General features: G+C 53.0%; 1 protein-coding gene across 1 annotated transcript; it reads left to right on the forward strand.

Annotated features, from left to right (window-relative positions):
• Positions 1–403: 403 nt before the first annotated feature.
• LOC123644996 (alpha-1-antitrypsin-like) lies at positions 404–10093 on the forward strand. Its single transcript, XM_045561469.1, has 5 exons — positions 404–510; positions 5274–5917; positions 7284–7554; positions 8768–8915; positions 9804–10093. Exons 2-5 carry the CDS (start codon positions 5278–5280, stop codon positions 9993–9995), a joined length of 1251 nt encoding a protein of 416 aa, XP_045417425.1. The 5' UTR covers positions 404–510; positions 5274–5277; the 3' UTR covers positions 9996–10093.
• Positions 10094–19266: the final 9173 nt, after the last annotated feature.

Raw genomic sequence — 19266 nt, forward strand, 5'->3', positions numbered from 1 at the left:
TCTGAGGCTAACTTTGGATGGCAGCCTCTCTGCTCTGGGCTTCAGTTTCCTCATTTGTCAAATGGGCTCATAACCCACTCTGGACCCCCCGGGCGGCAGTGCGTCTTCGGCATAGCGCCTGCTACCAGTGGAGCAGCCACCGAGGCTTTCCCGGAGAGAGCACGGGGCCAGCAAAGTGGTACTGTCCCAGAAACCGTCTGACTCATGCCACCCCCACCTCAGACACAGGACACGGTGGTTTATGAGCCAGGAACAAAGACTGCCTTTGGCGTGAGGAGCGGAGGCCGTGCGCAGCGCAGGCAGAGCGTGAGGCTGTGTGGGCAGGCGGCGCAGGCCCTGGCCAATGGACTTAGCCCCTGTTTGCTCCCCGATAACTGGGTGACCTTGGTTAATATTCACCAGTGCCCTCCCTTGCCGCCCCTCTGCACCCACTGCTTAAATACGGACGAGGCCAGGGCTCTGTCTCCTCTCCTCGGTCTCCACCGCCAGCCCTGGGACAGGGAGTCAATCGTAAGTAAGCCTTTCACAGAAGAGGCTGCGGAGGGGCCCCCAGGGCTCTGCACCACCCAGGCAGGGGCAGGCCTGGGGTGGAGGAGGGTGTGGAGGGGCAGCACCCCCGGGATGCTGAGCAGATGCAGGGGGCTGCATCGTCATAGTAACGGCAGCCCTGAAGGTGGTTTCCCACTTCCCGGGCCTGTCCAGTACCTCCCGGTGACTCAACTGACCCTCGTAAGCAGATGTGGACCAGGGTGTCTGGCCCCAGCGTCCTGGCACCCCAGGAGGGACATGAGCCAAGATACGGCAACGTCACGATAAGAACAGTGGCTTCTTTCTGCTTGCCCAGCTCCTGTGTCTACCCAGGGGCCTTTTCAGTTGTCTCTTGTAAGCCTCGCACCCCGCTGCTGCCCGGGTGCGTATCTTTTCCCTTCCACGGATGAGGAAGTCAAGGACCAGAGAGGGAGAGTGAGACTTGCAGGCTCACATCCCGTCCTCTCCAGATATGCCCAGAAGCAGGACCGAGCCAGGGCTCCCTGCACAGTGGACCTGTTGGCGCTCCTCATGCATGGTGGGGGGCAGGAAGGCCCGGTGAGGGGCACCATCCGTAGGGTTCCAGCTGACCTTCCTGAGTAATTGCTCTGGCCCTGCCATGTCTAAGCCCGGTGCACATATAAATGCATGTGAGCCTCATATCGACCCTCTGAGGTGGTTGCTGTGGTTATTCCCATTTTGCAGATGAGGAAACTGGGGACAGTGAGGCTAATAACTTGCCCAGAATCACACACCGTCCAGGATTCAAACTCAGGCACCTGGCTCCAGACCCCATGCTCCTGACCCCGGTCCTAGGTCTGCCATATTTCTCCCAGGTCTCAGGCACTGGTTGGGCAACAGGAAGCCTGGGCTGGGGCCCTGGATACCTGCTTGACCTCTCTGTCCCCCTGGGCAAGACATAGATAACCTCTGCCCTCTTTCCCCTCACCCCACCCCCACCTGACCTTGATCTCTAGAGTGTTGGAAGAGTATTATTTTTCAATCTCTGGTTTTTGGACATGGGGGCTACAGAGGTAACCAAGGCCAAGGTGGCCACATGATGCTTCCAAAAGATCCACGACATCAGTAACAACTGATGCTCCTTGAGAGTTACTGTGTTCCGGGCACCTTTGGCACTTTGCACGTGTTTGATCTGCGCAATAGCTCTATGAGGAAGTGCTTTATCATCTCCAGGAAACTGAGGTTCAGAGAGGTTACATAATTTGTCTAAGGTCACACAGCTAATAGGAAGTAGCACTTGAGCAATCTGGCCAAGGAGCCTCTAATTTTAGCCACAGAGCAGCGCTGCCCCTCTTCATTTAGCCAGGCCATCTCTGAAGCTTTCTGTTTCGAGCCTTCTGGCTTCAGCTTTGTACATAGAGAAGGGTTAAGTGTCAGGTTCTGGAATCAAAATGTCCAGAATTAAATCCCAGCTCTGTAAGCAACTAGCTCTGTGGTTTCCAGTAAGTTACTTATCCTCTTTGGGCCTCAATTTTTCCATCTACAAAATAGGGCTAATATTATAATAATTTCCACCTTGTAGGGTAAGATTTGAGGCTGATTAGATGAGACAGCGCACACAAAACACCTGATGTTTAGTGTGACGGTGAGCGTGGTGCGGACGCCGATGTGTAGCTGAGGGTTCGGCAGCTAACAGGAAATAAACAAATAGCTGGAGAATTGAGTGTAAAATTTGCCACACTCAGAGGCTGTTGGTTGCGGAGCAGTAACTCCCTCCTGCTGGAATCGGTTCTGGGGAGTGCGGCCACTGGCCGGGAAGAAGCCTGCCTCCCCTCAGGTACAGGCAGGGCCTCCACACGGGGGAGGGTCCCTTCCGCCCATTATCTTGTCTGTCCCTCATCTCTGGCCTTCAAAGGATTCTTTTCTCCATTGTGCAGACGAAAGCTGAGGCTCAAAGAGGTGAAGTCATTTGCCCAAGGCCACCTGCCAGTAAGTGCCAGGCCTGGTCACACCCGGGTTTATTTAGTGCTGGTTTCAACACTGTGTTTGACCTTATGCCACGTTCTCTTCCCTGGACACCGCGGGGTTGCTCTGGCTGGAAACGGTGTGAGACTAGGCAGGGGTGACTCACTTGTTTCTCCCGTGCCTCAAAGACTGTCCCCACCTGCCCAGGACTCCAGAAATGTCACCATGAGACCTTCATTCTTCTGGTTCAAAGCTTGGCCACTGTGTTCACACACCTCTGGGGACTTGCCACCCCTGTCTCATCTCCAGTTGGCTTCCCCAGCGCTATCCTCCAGGGGGTGCAGGCTGCTGGCTTTGCTAGACAGAAGGGCAGGAAGAGAGCTGGTCTTGGGCCCCTGAGGCTGTAAGGAACAACTGCAAGGCAAAATGAACCCAAGAGGACACTTGAGACCAATATCGAGGCCCAGTTCTGACATTCACGGCTGTCTCAGTCTGTGATCTGAGCAGTGGGAAAACCAAGGCTAGTTTCAGCTTTGTCACTGACTCGCTGTGTGGCCTTGGCAAGGCCCTGACCCTCTCTGGGCCTCAGACTCTTCACTGTAAAAGGAAGAAACCAGAGTAGGTGATGTGACACCTGGGAAGATGGATGGGGGTGGGGAAATGTGCTCAGCCAGCCGTATCCCCTGTCCATCCGTCCCCGCAACAGCCTTGCCACCTCCTGGGAGCCCAGCAGCTCCCCGAGTAGGAGAGCACCTCACCCCATCCCTCCCCACGGGAACCTCAGTCTGCTTTGCTCCACCAAACGCAGATCCCCCCCTGACTGAGAATCCCATGTCAGTGTACAGAGGACCTCAGGTAGGTCTTCTCCCAGCCCCACTCCGTCCAGCCGGCGACGGTGAGGCCCCAGGGGCACAGGATGCTTGCTCAAGGCCAAGCCGACAGTCATGGCCCTGCAGGGGCTAGAAGCCACAACCTCTGGCCCTGCGGCCACTCGGCATAGTGTCCCCACCCTGCAGAGGCCAAACTCCCTCCTGATCCCTGTGCCCTGCAAAGATGGGGAATTTCCATAAACCATCAAGGACTGCACCCAAATCCAGCTAGGAAGTAAAAGAGAAATCTAAGGGAGATGGAAATATACAGAACTAATTTTAGCGCCATCTTCAGCTCTACCAACACTGGCGAGTTTGAGAAAAATACAAACATGCTTATGTAATGTGTGGCCTGTTCTATTTGGATTATTTAGAGGCATGAAGCCCAGGAAAAAGGTGGCAGAGAGAAACAAGTTTTGTGTTTCATTTTGTTGCTTTATTGGAAAAAATCACTTTAAAAAGTCCAAGGGGGCAGGTGAAACTCAACATTTCTTATTTCCAAGTTTTTCCCCTCATGTTTTCGCATCTCCGATTCAAGGGCACCTTTGTCTTTGTATTTTATTAAGAGGAGGCTTTGCGTTGTGTGCCTAGTAGGTAACTACGTGGCTGACACACTGTCCTCCGCTCGGACCTCAGCTCCCCTATCTGCGAGGGCAGCAGGTTCTACTTAGGGGGCCTGGGTGTGTCTGGAGCAGAGGGAGCGCTGGGGGGCGGGGCGGGCTCTGCTGCTGTGGACGGCATTGACTTTGACCATCTCTAGGCAGAGCCCGTTCTCGCTGGTTCAGCCACATGCCCGTGGTCTCACCCCCTACAGCCTGAAGGCTTTGAGTTTGCAATACGTGCCAGCCTCGCCTCAAGAGCTGCTCTCAGATCCCTTTTAATGGAAGGTCCTGTGTCTACACTTCTTTCACTCAGTGCTCCCAGCATCCCCCCTTTATATATGAGGCAAAATGAGGACTGGAGAGATGACTTGTCCTGGCTCACACAGCTGGAGAGGGACAGAGCCTGGATTAGAACTGGGGTCTGCCTGAAGCTTTTCCACTCCCCCCAACTCACACACACATGAACTCCTGCTTCAAAGGAAAGAGGAGCCACTCTAACACCCCTGAAAGTGAAAGCCCAGAACTAGGAAATGGCTGGTGACCAGGACGGCAGGTAAGTCGACTGCAGGGACATCAGCCCATTCTTGTTGCTGGGACCACAGAGCATCGTGGGGACAGCCTCCTCTCTCAGAAAAAACCCCAGGGGCTGAGGGTCCTTGTGAGTTTGAGTGGGTACACCCCCCGGGGGCTGTGCCGCAGCCCCACCCTGTCCCAGCTGGGCACCGTCGTGCAAGATGCTTTCCCCAGTGCAGCAGGTGCCCCGGCCCTCAGATGGCAGCACTGGAGGGACAGCCTCCAAGGGATTTCAGCCTGACAGGACTCTTGATTCTGATCAGGCCGATTCCTGGCTAATTGTTGGCAAGTCCATTACTCTCCCTGTGCCTCAGTTTCTTCTTTTGTAAAACAGTGGCTATACAACTTACACCTCAGGGGCATTGCAGATGTAAGTAGAGCTTTGCATGGACTCAGAACCTCGATATGTGATTCTGGTTCTGCTACTTTACTTGCTTGGTGACATTGGACAGATGACTTAACCTCTCTGGGTTTTGGTTTCCTTGTCTGTAAATGGAGAATAGGAATGTTACGACCTCATAGGATTGTGAGAAGAATGAAATGAGTTAATACATGTGAGTGCTCAGGACAGGGCTTGGCATACGGTAAGCACAGCTACATTTTTGCTATCTTTCTGATTCTTTCGATGGTGATGGCATAGGACAGTGCTTGGCACACGCTGGGTACCTAGTAGACATAATAAACCATAGTTGCTTTTGCATGGTGTCAATCTCTGGTCCTTGAAAGTCATCATGTGTCCTGACTTGGGTCCTGGCACCTCTTTTCTGTCTTATAGGACAATGACATCTTCTGTCTCTTGGGGCTTCCTCCTGCTGGCAGGCCTGTGCCTCTCGGTTCCCAGCTGCTTAGCTGAGGATCCCCAGGAAGGCACTGCCCAGGATACATCCCAGCATGATCATGACCATCCAGCCTACCTCAAGGTCAACCCCAGCCTGGCCGAATTCGCCTTCAGGCTGTACCGCCAGCTGGCCCATGATTCCAGCACCACCAACATCTTCTTCTCGCCAGTGAGCATTGCTACGGCCTTTGCAATGCTCTCCCTGGGGGCCAAGGCTGACACCCACACCCAGATCCTGGAGGGCCTCAACTTCAATCTCACGGAGACGCCCGAGGCTGAGATCCATGAAGGCTTCCAGGAACTCCTCCGTACGCTCAACAAGCCAGCCAACGAGCTCCAGCTGACCACTGGCAACGGCCTGTTCATCAACGAGAGTCTGAAGCTAGTGGAAAAGTTTTCGGAGGATGTCAAAAAGCTGTACCACTCAGATGCCTTCTCCGTCAACTTCAAGGACACTGAAGAGGCCAAGAAACACATCAACGATTATGTGGAAAAGGGAACTCATGGGAAAATTGTGGATTTGGTCAAAGATCTTGACGAAAACGCAGTTTTTGCTCTGGTGAATTACATTTTCTTTAAAGGTAAGGTTGTACAACCAGCTTGAGCTGGTTCTCATGGAAATGGTCAAAAATACTCTCAATCAATTCATAAACTAGCTTTGGCAACGCATTATGGGTTATGGCAATGCATTGCAGCAGGGGTTCTTCACTCTCCCACACACGAACACTAAAATATTTTCCATCGTTGAATAAGTTTGGGGAATAATGGATTAAATAGTCAAAATTATCGACGTCTCTGCAGAAGTTTTCAGAGCCTTTAATATCCTTATGTTTATTATAAATGTAGACTATGCAATGCTTTCCAAACTATAAAGCCAGAAAAACATGTTGTAGCACACTGCATGAAGGAAATAGGTTCATGGAACTAACTTTGGACAACTGTAGTGTCCTACAAGGAGTGTCAGCTTTGCAGTCTGAAACACCTGGGTCCAAATCCTGCCTCTACCACTTATTGGCTTTTGACAATACATAAGACATTTTGCCTCTTTGAGGTGCTACTTCCCTACTTTATCAGGGACAAAATAATACCATGGTTGTCAGGCTGTTGTGAAGTTAAACTAGGACTGTGTGGCACACAGCAGATGATCAGCTGACCTTGTATCTCAACCTGCCCTCCTGCCCTTGAATAGTTAAGATGTCAGGATCCTGTGGGCCCCGAGGGTGTCCTAAGCCAGCTTCCACTGTCCCATGGAAATAGCCTGGGGGACGCCCGTGGGAGTCAAGGTCAGGGGCTGCTCCCTGCACTGCGTAGCTCCCTTGCTCACGAGGCACAGTAGCGCAGCAGGGAGCGCCCAGACTGAGTCAGCACAGGTCCAGGCCTGCTGTGGACTCAGAGCAGGTCCCCTGCCCTCTGCAGCCCTGTCTCCCCCTCTTGTCCCGTGAGAAGGCTGAGGCAACTGCCCACTTTGACTGCCTTGATGGTGAAGTTCTCTCGGTGCCCCAGAGCGGAAGGCTGCCCAGGCATCTACACTGCACCTGTTAGTCCAGGCAATGAACTTAGGTGTAGGAACCAGAATGTTTGTCCTGAATGATAACTGGAGCGCCAATTAACAAGGAGCTGGGAGCTCCAGACAGGAGGTGACGCATATGACTGATACTCCAAATTTTTGCTTATAATCCACAAGCCACCCTCAAATAAGCATATAATTCTAATAAAGATGCTTAGTAGGCACAGCCAGGATGGCATCTCTTAGCCTCTGCAAAATGGAAATTCTGGATCTTCCGCTAGTCTTGAATTATCCTCACAAAATCCTTTGTAACAGCCTGGACGGTGGCGTTCAGCCCCTTGCAGATGAAGAAGCTGAAGCTCCGGGAGGTGCGTCTCACCCGGGGGGCTCAGGACGCCTTTGTTCTGCCACACTTACCCTGACTTCTCCCCACTGTCCAGGCAAATGGGAGAAACCCTTTGAGGCTGAGCTCACCACGGAAGAGGACTTCCACGTGGACGAGGAGACCACAGTGAAGGTGCCCATGATGAAGCGCCTGGGCATGTTCAACGTCCACCACTGCGAGAAGCTCTCCAGCTGGGTCCTGACCATGGACTACGTGGGCAATGCCACCGCCATCTTCTTCCTGCCCGACGAAGGGAAACTACAGCACCTAGAGGACGAGCTCACCGAGGAAATTGTGGCCAAGTTCCTGAAAAACAGAGAAACAAGGTGATTCCCATCCAGGGGCTGGCCCAGGTCCTGCCCGGACATCTGAGGCCTGTCAGGACTGGGGCACATCAGGACGGGCCAGAGGGCTGGGGAGGGTGGACGCTTCCTCACTGCTGCCGTGCATGGCCTTGTGCGTCCAGACAGAGGCCACCCCTGAGTTCAGGTAGCACCAGGCAGGCCCTGGGAGAGGGGCAGTACCCAGCAGTGAGGCAAAGGTTCAATCCCGGGGGACATCGCTATCAGCATGGACACTGTCCCTTCCCACTATCCAGTGCCCAGGGCAGGGACAGCAATGCCAGCAACATGCTGTGTAGAACCAAGTATGAAGAGATGGGCATCCAAGCAAAGTGAGCAGTGGAGTGTGGAGTTCAAGGGTAGAATGTCCCTGGGTGGACAAGGAGCTTGCATCCAGAAGGCCCAGAAAAGCAAGGGCCAGAGTTGGGACATCCAGTACCTGTTGGCAGAATATTCCGGTTTCTCTGTCACTCCATCAGTGTGTTTTGGTTGGGTGCCCAACAGTAAATAATACTGAGCACCCACCACCAATTAGTGTATGTTTGTGCCTTCATAAATATGTCCATACCCTGCTGACCTAGTTTATTATGCACATGGTAAAACAAATACGAAAATACTAGTGGTCCCAGGTTAATAATACGAATAGCAGTTTTAATGCCTCTGCCGGCTGCCAGCGCCCTCTAGAGGTTGAGAAAAGAGAACGAGGCAGGCGAGACTGGCCCCAGTGTCATCTGCTCACTCATGTCAGACCCTTCTCAAGTTGTCACTTTTTCTCCATGGAAAACAAGAGCTGGGCATTCAGCCTGGCACAGTCACTCTTCTTTCATTCACTGAACCTTGGGTGTCAGGCCTTGGGAATGTTCCACGCTGGAGGTGAGGAGGACCAAAGACTGCAGGGCAGGATGAGACATGCTTCAAGGAGGATACCCAGGATCTGCCTGGAGGGCTTCTCAGAGGAGGTGGCATTTCAGAAGCTGTCAAAATAAGATGATCCCTCTGATGTCAACATTCTCTGACTCCTTGTGTAGAGGAGCTAAAAACAGAACAAATCAAGGCCAATTTCCTTTCTTGGAGTGTGGGTAACACAGCACTAAGTGGGAGAAACAGTCAGAAAAACACACTTTTACTATGTGGTGGTTCCCAGAAGAGCAAGAGAAGTGCTGTGACACTCCTTCATTTTTTTTTTCTTGCATTACAGGTCTGCCAATTTACATTTTCCCAAACTGTCCATTTCTGGAACGTATGATCTGAAGACAGTCCTGAGTAAACTGGGCATCACTAAGGTCTTCCACAATGGGGCTGACCTCTCGGGGGTCACTGAGGAGGCACCGCTGAAGCTCTCCAAGGTGAGGTCACCCTGACAACAGTGTTGTCCCCTGCAGTTGGTAGTGCAGAATGTTGGGGGGCAGGGGCAGGCACAGTTCTGTCATGAAGCTGAGGAAAGGGCCACGGGACACAAATACTGACATAGGCTGAGCTGAACATGCCCTTGGTTCACTGGGACAGGGCATGGTCAGATGGCTGAGCTGGGCCTCCTGTGCTGTTGGCAATTTAGGGACCTCCCCAGGGGTTGTGCCACTGACCCTTGGTCTCGTCTTTGCCCCAGGCCTTCTAGGCTTTGGGCCTCCATTTACTCATATTTACACAGAAAGGCTTAGGCTCAGGGATTTCAAAGGGCTTCGTGGCCTTTTCCATCTGTGAGATTTGGAGTTACGGGTGAATTATTAATTCGGAGGTAATCAGTAATTTCAGCTGAAGATGCCACTTATTCACACAAATAAAAGGGAACCAAAGAACAACTGCAGTTCCATGCTGGGCTGCACACTGTGTGCCTGCTTGTAGAGTAAGCCCTGTGAGGGTCATCCTCAGAGTCTCTGTCCCCAAGGAGCTTAAACCGCGTACTAGAAAGGAGAGGCCTGGGGAGGCAGACACCGAGCGTGAGATGAGCTGTCTTCCCCATGGGAGTTTGGCGTGTCCCAAGGAGGGAGAGGGATGTAGCTCAGGGAGGGAGGGGGAGGGGAGCTGGCCGAATCAGCCAGAGCCTCCAGGGAGAGAGAAGGGCTTGTGTGACCAGGAGGGAGGAGAGGGCGTGGGCGGGGACAGGAGCGTCCAGGTGGAGAAAGGCCCAAGTGAGTGCTCCCAGGACGAGGCTCCCACAGGGGCCTTGCTGCCCAGGCCCGGGGTGGGGCACAGCACAGCGCAGAACCAACCGCCTCTGCTTCTCTCCCCTCCAGGCTGTGCATAAGGCTGTGCTGACCGTTGATGAGAAAGGGACAGAAGCTGCTGGGACCACATTTGTGGAAGCCATACCCATGTCCATTCCCCCCGAGATCTCATTCAACAAGCCCTTCTTCTTTACAATTCATGATAGAATCACCGGCAATGATATCTTTATGGGAAAAGTAGTTAATCCCACCCAAAAATAACTGCATCTCTGGCTTCAGCCTCGCCCCTCGAGACCAGGCCCCTCCCTCTGTGACATTAAAGAAGGGCCGACCTGGCCCATTCCTGAGTGTGGCTGCAACCCCCTCCCTGTTGTCTCTGAGTCTCCCTTTGCGCGCTGAGGCTGCGTGTGGGACCCAGGTCTCACCATGCTCTCTGGGGGCCTCTGAGTTATCCTCAGGGGGCACCTGGGCTGTGCAGGCACGTGCTGGGCAAGGAGGAAGGTGGCTGAACCCACACCTTACAAGCTTGGGGCCCATCTGCTTCTAGAAGAGCTCCAGGCTTTCCTCTTGTGTCTGGGAACCCCAAGGAGGGCCTTGCCCAGCTCAGACGACAGCCCTGGGCCAGAGGACCACCCAGCGTCCCCACACGCTCCTCTGACCCTCCCTCTGCACTGCTCTCTGCCCACACCCAGAGCCCCTCACCCTGCCAGGGCTGTGCCCCCTCTAGGCTGTCCCCCTGGGTCCCCCAGAGCGGCGGGCTCACATCCTGGCAATGAACTGCAGTAACAGAAGGGATAGACCATGTCCCCTCCTTGTCCCACTTTGTCATTTGACCAGGCATGGGCCCTATGTCTCTCATGGTATTCCCTGAAAATGGCCGAGGCAGATTTTTCCTGAGCCCTTTGTCCGTGGGCTGGACATTGTCATTTCACCACTGCCTCAGAAACCCTCAAGCACCTGCTTTTAGAAGCAGGTCCCTTCTCCTTAGAAACAGGTCAAGAGGAGGGTCTCTGGGTCTCGGTTTCTGTCTCCTCCTCACTCTCCGCGAGGACCACCTGGCCCCAGGAGACCATTTCCCTACATCCTCTTCTTCTTCCTAATCACCGTGGCCATGGTCCTGCAGTTGGTTCTGGAAGGTCATTACAAGGATTCCTGGGCACCAGAGAGGAAGCACAGCAACTATCGAGCCCCCCCATCCTCCCCTGGGGCCACGTGAAGCCTGGCTTCTTCCTGCCCACGGCTCTCCCCGTGGCCCGCAGAGGGCAACCCCCGCTCCAGTGCCACGGCAGGATGCCGTTCCTGAACAGCCCTTGTCAGAAGGGCCATGTGGCCCCTTCCCATCCTCTAAGGCCCTGCTGATGGGCTGCAGCAGCCAGGGAGCCCACTGGGCCCCCAGCGGAATGCACTTGCTCCCCACCCCTCCACCCTCCATCTCTACCAGGAATGACTTTGTGCCATGGAATGCACTGCCCATCCCATACTGACCCTTCGCCCTCCGCAGTCAGCATCAAGCACCTAGAACCACGCCCGACCTGAGAGTCTGAAGACCTGAATCCAAGTTCAGACCCTGCCACCCCCCAGCTGTGTGACCTTAGTGAAGTCACCAAACCGCTCTGAGCCTGTTTCCTCATCACTGACACTAAAACCTACCTCTGAGTTGGCATGAGGTTCAAATCAGATAATGAGACAGCTTTTCCAGCTGCTGAGCAGGGTAGGAGCGTAAGAGACTGCATTCCTGCATTTATCAGACACCCGGGAAGTGCTTGCCCCGTGTTTTCTCACTGAATGGTGGCAGCAGCACCATGATGCTGTGAGTAGATCTGCTATGCTCTTATACGCCAAATCCACAGATGAGGAAACTGAGGCTCAGAGAGACTACTGGTCTCCCCGCCATGTCCGTAGCTAGTAAATGGCAGAGCTGGCTTCATGGGCTCTATTGTTCCTTCAAACCACACCACCTCACTCCTTCGAGAACCACAGTGGAATTACACAGAGCTAACTCCTCCTTAAACCGTAAGGATCGCGGGTGGCCCCCGGCTCATGCCTGGCACACTTCATGAGAAACACGCCCCGCTGCCCGACCTGGAAGCAGCCACTCTGCTGCAGCTCATTCCACCGACGTTCAGACAGCCCAGGGAAGAGGCTGGGAGGCCGAGGGCGCTCACCTGGGACACCATCACCGCACTGCGGAGAGTGGAGTCGCGAGTCTGGCTGGGAGAGCCTCCACTCAAACCAGCTTCCAGTCCCAGAGGGGAATCCCCTGGCTCCCATGGGAATCAAAGGCGGGGCTGGGCAGGGCGTCAGGACAACCTTGCTACAAGGAAGACAAACATGCCACAAATCGCGGCAGGACAGCCACAAGTCCTCAGCTTTGCCTTCTTCTCTGGAGTTTTTACAGACGTATTCACTGTCTAATCTGATCCTCAAAATAGGTCTTGAAGGACATGGGCTGGGAATCATTATCCCACCGTGCAGATGGGAAAATTGAGGCCCAGCAGGTTAAATGTCCTGTCCAGTGTAGAAGGCAGGTCTCCTCACTCTTAGGCCTGGCTGCCCCAGCCGCACACACTTACCCAGTGCCTATGGGATCACAGTTAACAACGCCACCCTCCAGCCCATGCCACAGCCACCTGCCTTGCCCTAGCACCGGCTGAAGGCAGAGCTGCTTGGAGTTCTGGGGTGTCCCGGGTCAGTTTCCCTCTGTAGGCAGGGACCCCACTCCGCTCTGTGACAGGTGAGAGGGAAACACAGAAAGCAGGCTGTTAGCTCAGCCAGGAACCTCAGAATCGAGACCCTTTACCTCAGCTAGCAGTTTGTAGGGGAGAGGACACACAAATTAGATTTTCAGCCTAAATAAATGAAGCTTTGACTTGAAGAGCCAGCTCTGCCCGACAGGTGGCACCCTCCTCTGAGCTCCACTGGGAAAGTGAGGACAACAGGGTGCTGTTAGGCTCCTGCAGACGTCCCCTGAGTCAGAAATGCAGAATGCAGCTTGCATACCGACTTCCCTCCTGAGAGCCCACTCTATCCTCTCCACGAGCCCCAGGGGGGCATCTGTTCACACACCAAGCACGCAGGTCCCACCCTGGAAGGATGCTGTAACCCCAAACTCCTCAGCTCAGGCGGTTCTCCCACGTCAGTCTCCCAAGTAGCTGGGACTACGGGCGCTCACCACCATGCCTGGCTAATTTTTTAAAGTTTTTGTAGAGATGGGGTCTCACTATGTTGCCTAGACTGCTCTCAAACTCCTGGTCACAAGAGATCCTCCCGCATCAGCCTCCCGAAGTGCTGGGATTACAGGCATGAGCCTCCACACCCAGGTGTTGCTGTAATCTCACGTTGCTGGAAGTTGCAAAGCTAACTCAAGGGTTAGCTTTTGGAAGCCCCAACTCCCACAGGCATAATCCACATGCTCCAGTGTGAGCTTTGTCAAAAACAAACCAAAATGTCTCATTCATTTGTCCTTTGCCTCAGATGGCTGGCTCCTGGGCAGCGCAGAGGGGGCTGGTTATCCGAGCTCAGAAGGTGCTGACAGCAGGACTTTTCTGATAACTATTGTTGGTATCGTTGGTATCGTGATTCCAACTGAAATTGCTCTATCAGGGATGACAACAGGAACTAGAGTCAGAAGATCCGGAGCAGGGACGTGAGGAGACGAAGCCCCCTTCAGCCTGGTCACTGTGTCCCACGCAGGACATGCAGAGTGGAGAGAAATCGGCCCTTGCTGGGTTACGCCCTTGAGCTGTCAGATTCTGGCTGCTGCGGCACTGCCTGCCCCATCCTGACTGGTACAATCAGAAATCGTGAAATTTTTAGTCTTCGCCTCATAAGCAAGCCCAGAGTGACGCCTAAGACCTGACAAGCACAGAGGAGGCTGGAGGACGCTCACACATGGGGCCCTGTTGCAAAGTCCCAGTTCCAAGACGCTCAGCACGGGCCTCGTGGGAAGTCAGCCCAGGTGCGGGGGTGAGCACATGCCAGGAAAATTTAGGGGTGCGGGCGCTGAGTCACCCGGGAGAGGATAACAGCACGCCGGGCCAACAAGGGGACAGTCCCCACCCCATGTGGTGTGTACCAGTAGTTCCCAGGAGTGTTTGGGATTATCTGGGAACAACGCCAACATGATGCAGTCAACAACTGGAGCTAACAGAATTGGTTTTAGATCCCACTGGGCTTCTTTAACAGAGAGCGCAGGGAACAAAGTCAGCGATGTGTAGTAAGTAAAAAATCAATTTTTTCTTTAATAAGCAGTTAATGCCCTCAAAATATTATGTTCTGAGAGTGATCAATGTAAGTGTCCTTTAGTTCTAAGCTGACTTTCGGCATTAAAATATCAGGATGAGGGTGCTAAGGACAGGATGCAAAGTGGAAAGAATGCGGCCCTGCGACCGCGCCTTTCCGCAGGGTGCCGTCCTGGACAGACGGGGGCGTCCCTGCTCCTACGTTTCCTCAACTGCAGGACAGAGAAGATGAGACTTAGGTCGGAGGTTCATTTTATGGATTCATTACAGAGTGCCACACTAAAAGGGTCCCGGTACTTAGCTGACCACCAAACATTAATCAAGACTGTGGACTCCAAAAGCATTAAGTGGCATTGCCGGCTCCCCCATCTCTCCATATACCAGCAGGAAATGGACAGAGGAATAAATTACTGATCCTCACACATTTGTTACCAGTGACCATGAGCTGGGAGTCAGAAAACCTGGGATTGCTTCCCAACTTCACCACGAACCTTCCCCTTGACATTGGGACGTCCCCTCCCCTCCTGGAGCACCAGCGTCTTCAGCAGCAAAATGTGAGCATGGAGGCCCTTGAGTCCTGATATTCTGCAGAGACATGAGGGTGTCAGGCTGGCCCATGTCATCCTCCCCCGTGTGCTCTGTGCCTACCCCCAGAGCTGGAGCCAGGGACACAGGGGAAAGGGCTCCGTCTGCTCTTAAAAATCCCCCCTCGTCCTGGGACCATGCATAGACACAGTGGCTGCAGGGAGCAGAGTTGAGGGCTCTGTATCATTTAATAGTTCTCTACAGCTGCTGTTACAAATTACCACACACTTCAAAGTTTTAAATAAAAATTTGTTCTCTTATAGTTCTAGAGGCCAGAAGTCCAGAATCAGTATCTCTGGGACAAAATCAAGGTGTCAGGAAGGCTGAGTGCCCTCAGAGGCTCTAGGGGAGGTGACATTCCATCCTCTCCCAACCTCTGGTGGCTGCCAGCATCCCTTGGCATGTGGCCGTTCCCTCCAAACTCGGCCTCTGTGGTCACATGGCCTCCTCTTTCTAAGTCTCCAATTTCCCCCTGCCTCTCTCTCATGAGGTGACTTGTGATAGCATTTAGGGCCCACCCGGATAACATATCAAGACCCCCCTGAACTTAACCACACCTGCAAAGACTCTTCTCCCATATGTGGTTACACTGACAGGTTCCAGGGATTAGGACAGGGACATACCTCTGGGAGCCACCATTAAGCCTACAACAGGCCGTACTTTACAGGTGAGGGGGCCATGGAGGCCCCAGGAGTGAAGGAATGAAATGGGGGTGAAGGACTTGCCACCCAGGAGGGCTGTGGGAGCCCGACCCCAAGACTAAGTCCAGATGGCAGGGGAGGGCCAAGGTGCAGGGGGGAGAAGGCAGAGGTCTGAGGGGGAGGGCCGGCAGGTGCCTAGGCCCAGAGGCAAGTGTGCAAATGGCCACACCACGGCTGGAGAGAATGGTGTGGCCGTTCTCTCGGGACATGGGCACAGCAGGGACAGGGCCAGATCCAGAGGCTGGGGCACCTCCCTGAGAGGTGCAGACCCACAGCGCCTCCAAAAGGGAGACATAGTCCTCAACTATTGGGCCAAACCTGCTGCAAAAACCATTCAGGAGTGACCTGTGTGTGTACCTCAGAAACCGGTTTTAGATCACCCTGGAGACAACCTGCAATGCTGTCTGTGTCTGTGTCGCCTATTCCAGGTGGAGATGGGCCTGGAACCCTGAGGAGGAGGAGGGGGAGGGCAGGCCTCTCACTGAGCCTGGATGGCCTCTCTGTAGAGCAAGTGTCCCACCTCTCTGGACCCCAATATTTCACTCTTTTCCTTTCTTGGGGGACAGTTGCAGCTTTACTCTGAGCCCACAGAAAGCAATAAAAAAACTGCTCACATCCCAGTGAATGTGGCCAAATGTGAGCTTAATGGGGAGCTCCCCTCAAGGGGTGAGGACGAATTTAACTATCTTGCCCACCATGGTGGCTAACAGTTTTTGTAATTCTTTGCAATTCACAAAGGACTGTCCTGGAAGCTATTTCCCTGTGAGGGCAGGTAGGGCAGATGTTATCAGGGTCACTCACAGATGGGAAACTGAGGCTCAGAGAGAGAAGCTGGTGACTTGGGAAACTCGGGAGGCTACTAGGAGAAGCAGCCTGGTGTCAGTCACCGCGGGACGGCAGGCCGTCCTGAGTGCAGGCAGAAGGCTGTGGCACTGGGTGATGCTGACACCCCACTGTCCCAAGCCGCGCTGTCCTCACTGGCAACACCACCAGAGAATCGCCGTCCTCACTCTGTGAGTGCAGAGCACGCTGGCAGCGGGTGGTGGCCTGGGTCACCTCAATACGTTGCCCTGCCCTGCCAGGCCCAAGGCCCCAAGGGGCAGAGTCAGGTGTGCAGCCTTCCCTGGTGTTTGTGAGAAGGAGCCCCATGTGTGTGTGCGTGCCCATGCATCTGAGCCTGCCTCTGTGATTCTATATTCCCCTGGAGGTTTGTGTGTGTGCGTCTGTGTGTAGCCATGTGCATATGTCTGTGCGTCTGTCTGTGTGTCTGTCTGTGTGTCTGTGTGTGCGTCTGTGTGTGTGTCTGCATGTGGCTGTGGGTACGTCTGTGTGTGTGTCTGCATGTGGCTGTGGGTACGTCTGTGTGTGTGTCTGTGTGTGTGTCTGCATGTGGCTGTGGGTACGTCTGTGTGTGTGTCTGTGTGTGTGTCTGCATGTGGTGTGGGCACGTCTGTGTGTGCATCTGTGTGTGTGTGTGTGTTATACGGCACAGAAGCAGAGGTAGTAAGTATGTGGGGTCTTAACTCTCTTTACCCTCAAACATGGACTCCTCTCATTGCAGTGGGGAGAATTAGTCCTTCCCGGTCACACCAAGGACCCCACGGGTGGCACTTGGCTCCTGGCTGTTACCGCCCTAAGTGTCTAGACAGATGGAGTCTGTCTGAACAACACAGATTCCAGCTCCTGAAGAAAGATGTCCCAAGACAGGGTCTTGGTGGAAGTAGGCCTGGTGACTTCAGGCAGCTGACATGTACTGAGGGTCAGGCACAGTTCCGGGCGCCTGGTGGGTATGAGTTCCTCACAATGACTCCCCGAGGTGCACATCGAGGAGAGAAGAACCCTTGACCTTGGATGGCCACGGGGCTCCCTTCTACACACCCTTCCAGATGGCCTTGCACCAGCTGGTTCCGCTGGACTAAGCCGGGTCGGGGAAGAACAGCGAGGCCCTCAGATGATATCAGCCACATTGGAGACAAACGCCTGGCCAGGATAGGGAGGCGCCCCAGGCTTGCTTCCAGGTCAGGGGGTCCCTGGTCACATAGGGACTGAGCGTCCCCACACGCCTCAGGCTGGCCTGTCAGTACGAGAAGCCCTGACTGGGACTGCGGGACAGCCGTGCTGCAAGCCCAGCCCAGCGAGCCTCTCGCGGAACCCCACCTTCCGCTCACTGAGCACTTCTCCCGCGGCCTCCTCCTGAGCTGACGGTGAGTGCCGGGAGCCTCCCTGCCTGCTTCTGTCTCCACTTGACACAGGAGTAAACCGAGGCACACACTGTCTTAGCTCCTATTGCCCACAGCCAGGATGTGAACCCACATGTGACCCAGGCTGCCGACCCCTGGCTATCCTGCTCGGCAGGGTCAGCGGGGAGGATGGAATCACATCACTCGGAAAGCTGCCAGCACACAGTAGGCCCCCACAGATGGTAAGTGCTGGTGGCTGGGACCTGCTTTGGTGTCATTGCCCTCCTTGCCCTGCCCTCCCCAGGCTTGGACTGAGCCTGCGGCCTCTTGGTCTTCACCTGTGTCTCCCCACCACCTGCAGAGGGCAGGAGGGAGTCAGCCTTGGGACAGCCTCCTTGTTCCCCAGCAGGCTCCTCTGCCCCAGGTTCCTTCTTTCCACTCAGGTTACAGAGACAGTCATGTGCCCTCTCCTTTCGCTCTCTGGGCCCAACCCTCCTGCCCTAGGGGACCTCTGACCTTCATCTCTTGGTTAGAGCTCCTGGCCTGAAATGGAGAGGTGTATTCATTAACCCCTCTGATGACCTGGCGACCTTTTCCATCACCTCCACCCTCTCTCTTTGCTGGGTTCATGGCCACATGTCTTCGCTGGTCCCCGTCCTGTGTTTCCAGCTCTGCAGCTTATCTGATATAAAAATAGTTAATTTCAAGGCTTAAATATAATAAATATGAAGAGCTAGGAATGAGAGTAGAGTGACCTCTCTGGAGGTGTGTCAGGATACTTAACTGAGTATTTAGATATTTCTCAAAGAGAGGTAGGTAAACATTGGCACAGAAAGGATAAGTCAGGCAGATCACACAACGTGGAGAAAGCTAAGGGATATGCACCCTAGTGAGGGGCCACCATGAGCTTACGATGTTTAAGGGTGAATCCCAACATAAATGACGATGTTGTGACCTCTGTGTAGATCAAACATTAAAATATAAAAAACATGCATTTTCCAGAAGAAAGCATGGGATAATTTATCTTTTGATTTTTCAAGTGGATAAGGCCTTTCTAAACAAGAAAGAAAACCCAGAAATCATAAAAGGAAAGACTGATATATTTCGCTTTATAAAATGCAAATAATATGCAAAAAATGCCATTCAATTCACCAAGAAGATATAACTATTATAAATATATATGCAGCAAACATCAGAGCTCCTAAACATATGAAGCAAACATTGACCAAACAGAAAGGAGAAATAGACGGTAACACAACAAGATAATTCAACATTCTAATTTTAATAATCAATAAAACCAAGCAGAAGATAAATATAGAAACAGAGAACTTGAACATTATAGACCAATTTGACCAGACATACATACACTCCACCTAAAAACAGCAGAACACATATTTTTTTCAAATGAACGTGGAACATTCTCTTAGGCCACAAAATAAGTCTTAGTAAATTTAAGTAGATTGAAATCATACAAAGTATCTTTTCTCATCACAGTGTAATTGAACTAGAAATCAGTAACAGAAGGAAAATTGGAAAATCCACAAATATATGCAAATTAAACAACACACTCTTAAACAACCAATTGGCGAAAGATACCACATGAGAAATTAGAAAATATCTTGAAACAAATGAAAATGGAAACACAACATACCAAAATTTATGGGATGTAATAAAAGCAGTGCTAAGAGGGAAATTTTTTAGCTGTAAATATTTACATTAAAAAATAATGAACTAAAATCGACAACCTAACTACACCTTTAGGAACGAGGACAAAAAGAGAACAAACTAAACTTAAACCTAGCAGAAGGAAAAAAAGTAAAGATTA

Source organism: Lemur catta, chromosome 1 (assembly GCF_020740605.2).
Source record: "Lemur catta isolate mLemCat1 chromosome 1, mLemCat1.pri, whole genome shotgun sequence".
NCBI classification, from domain to species: Eukaryota; Metazoa; Chordata; class Mammalia; order Primates; family Lemuridae; genus Lemur; species Lemur catta.

What these genes read in the sequence shown, in the direction of transcription:
- LOC123644996 (XM_045561469.1), top strand. Translation starts at nt 5,278, where the DNA reads ATGACATCTTCTGTCTCTTGGGGCTTCCTCCTGCTGGCAGGCCTGTGC. An exon ending in CTGAAAAACAGAGAAACAAG is followed by an intron (nt 7,555 to 8,767) that starts GTGATTCCCATC and finishes CTTGCATTACAG; the next exon opens with GTCTGCCAATTTACATTTTC. An exon ending in CACCGCTGAAGCTCTCCAAG is followed by an intron (nt 8,916 to 9,803) that starts GTGAGGTCACCC and finishes TCTCCCCTCCAG; the next exon opens with GCTGTGCATAAGGCTGTGCT.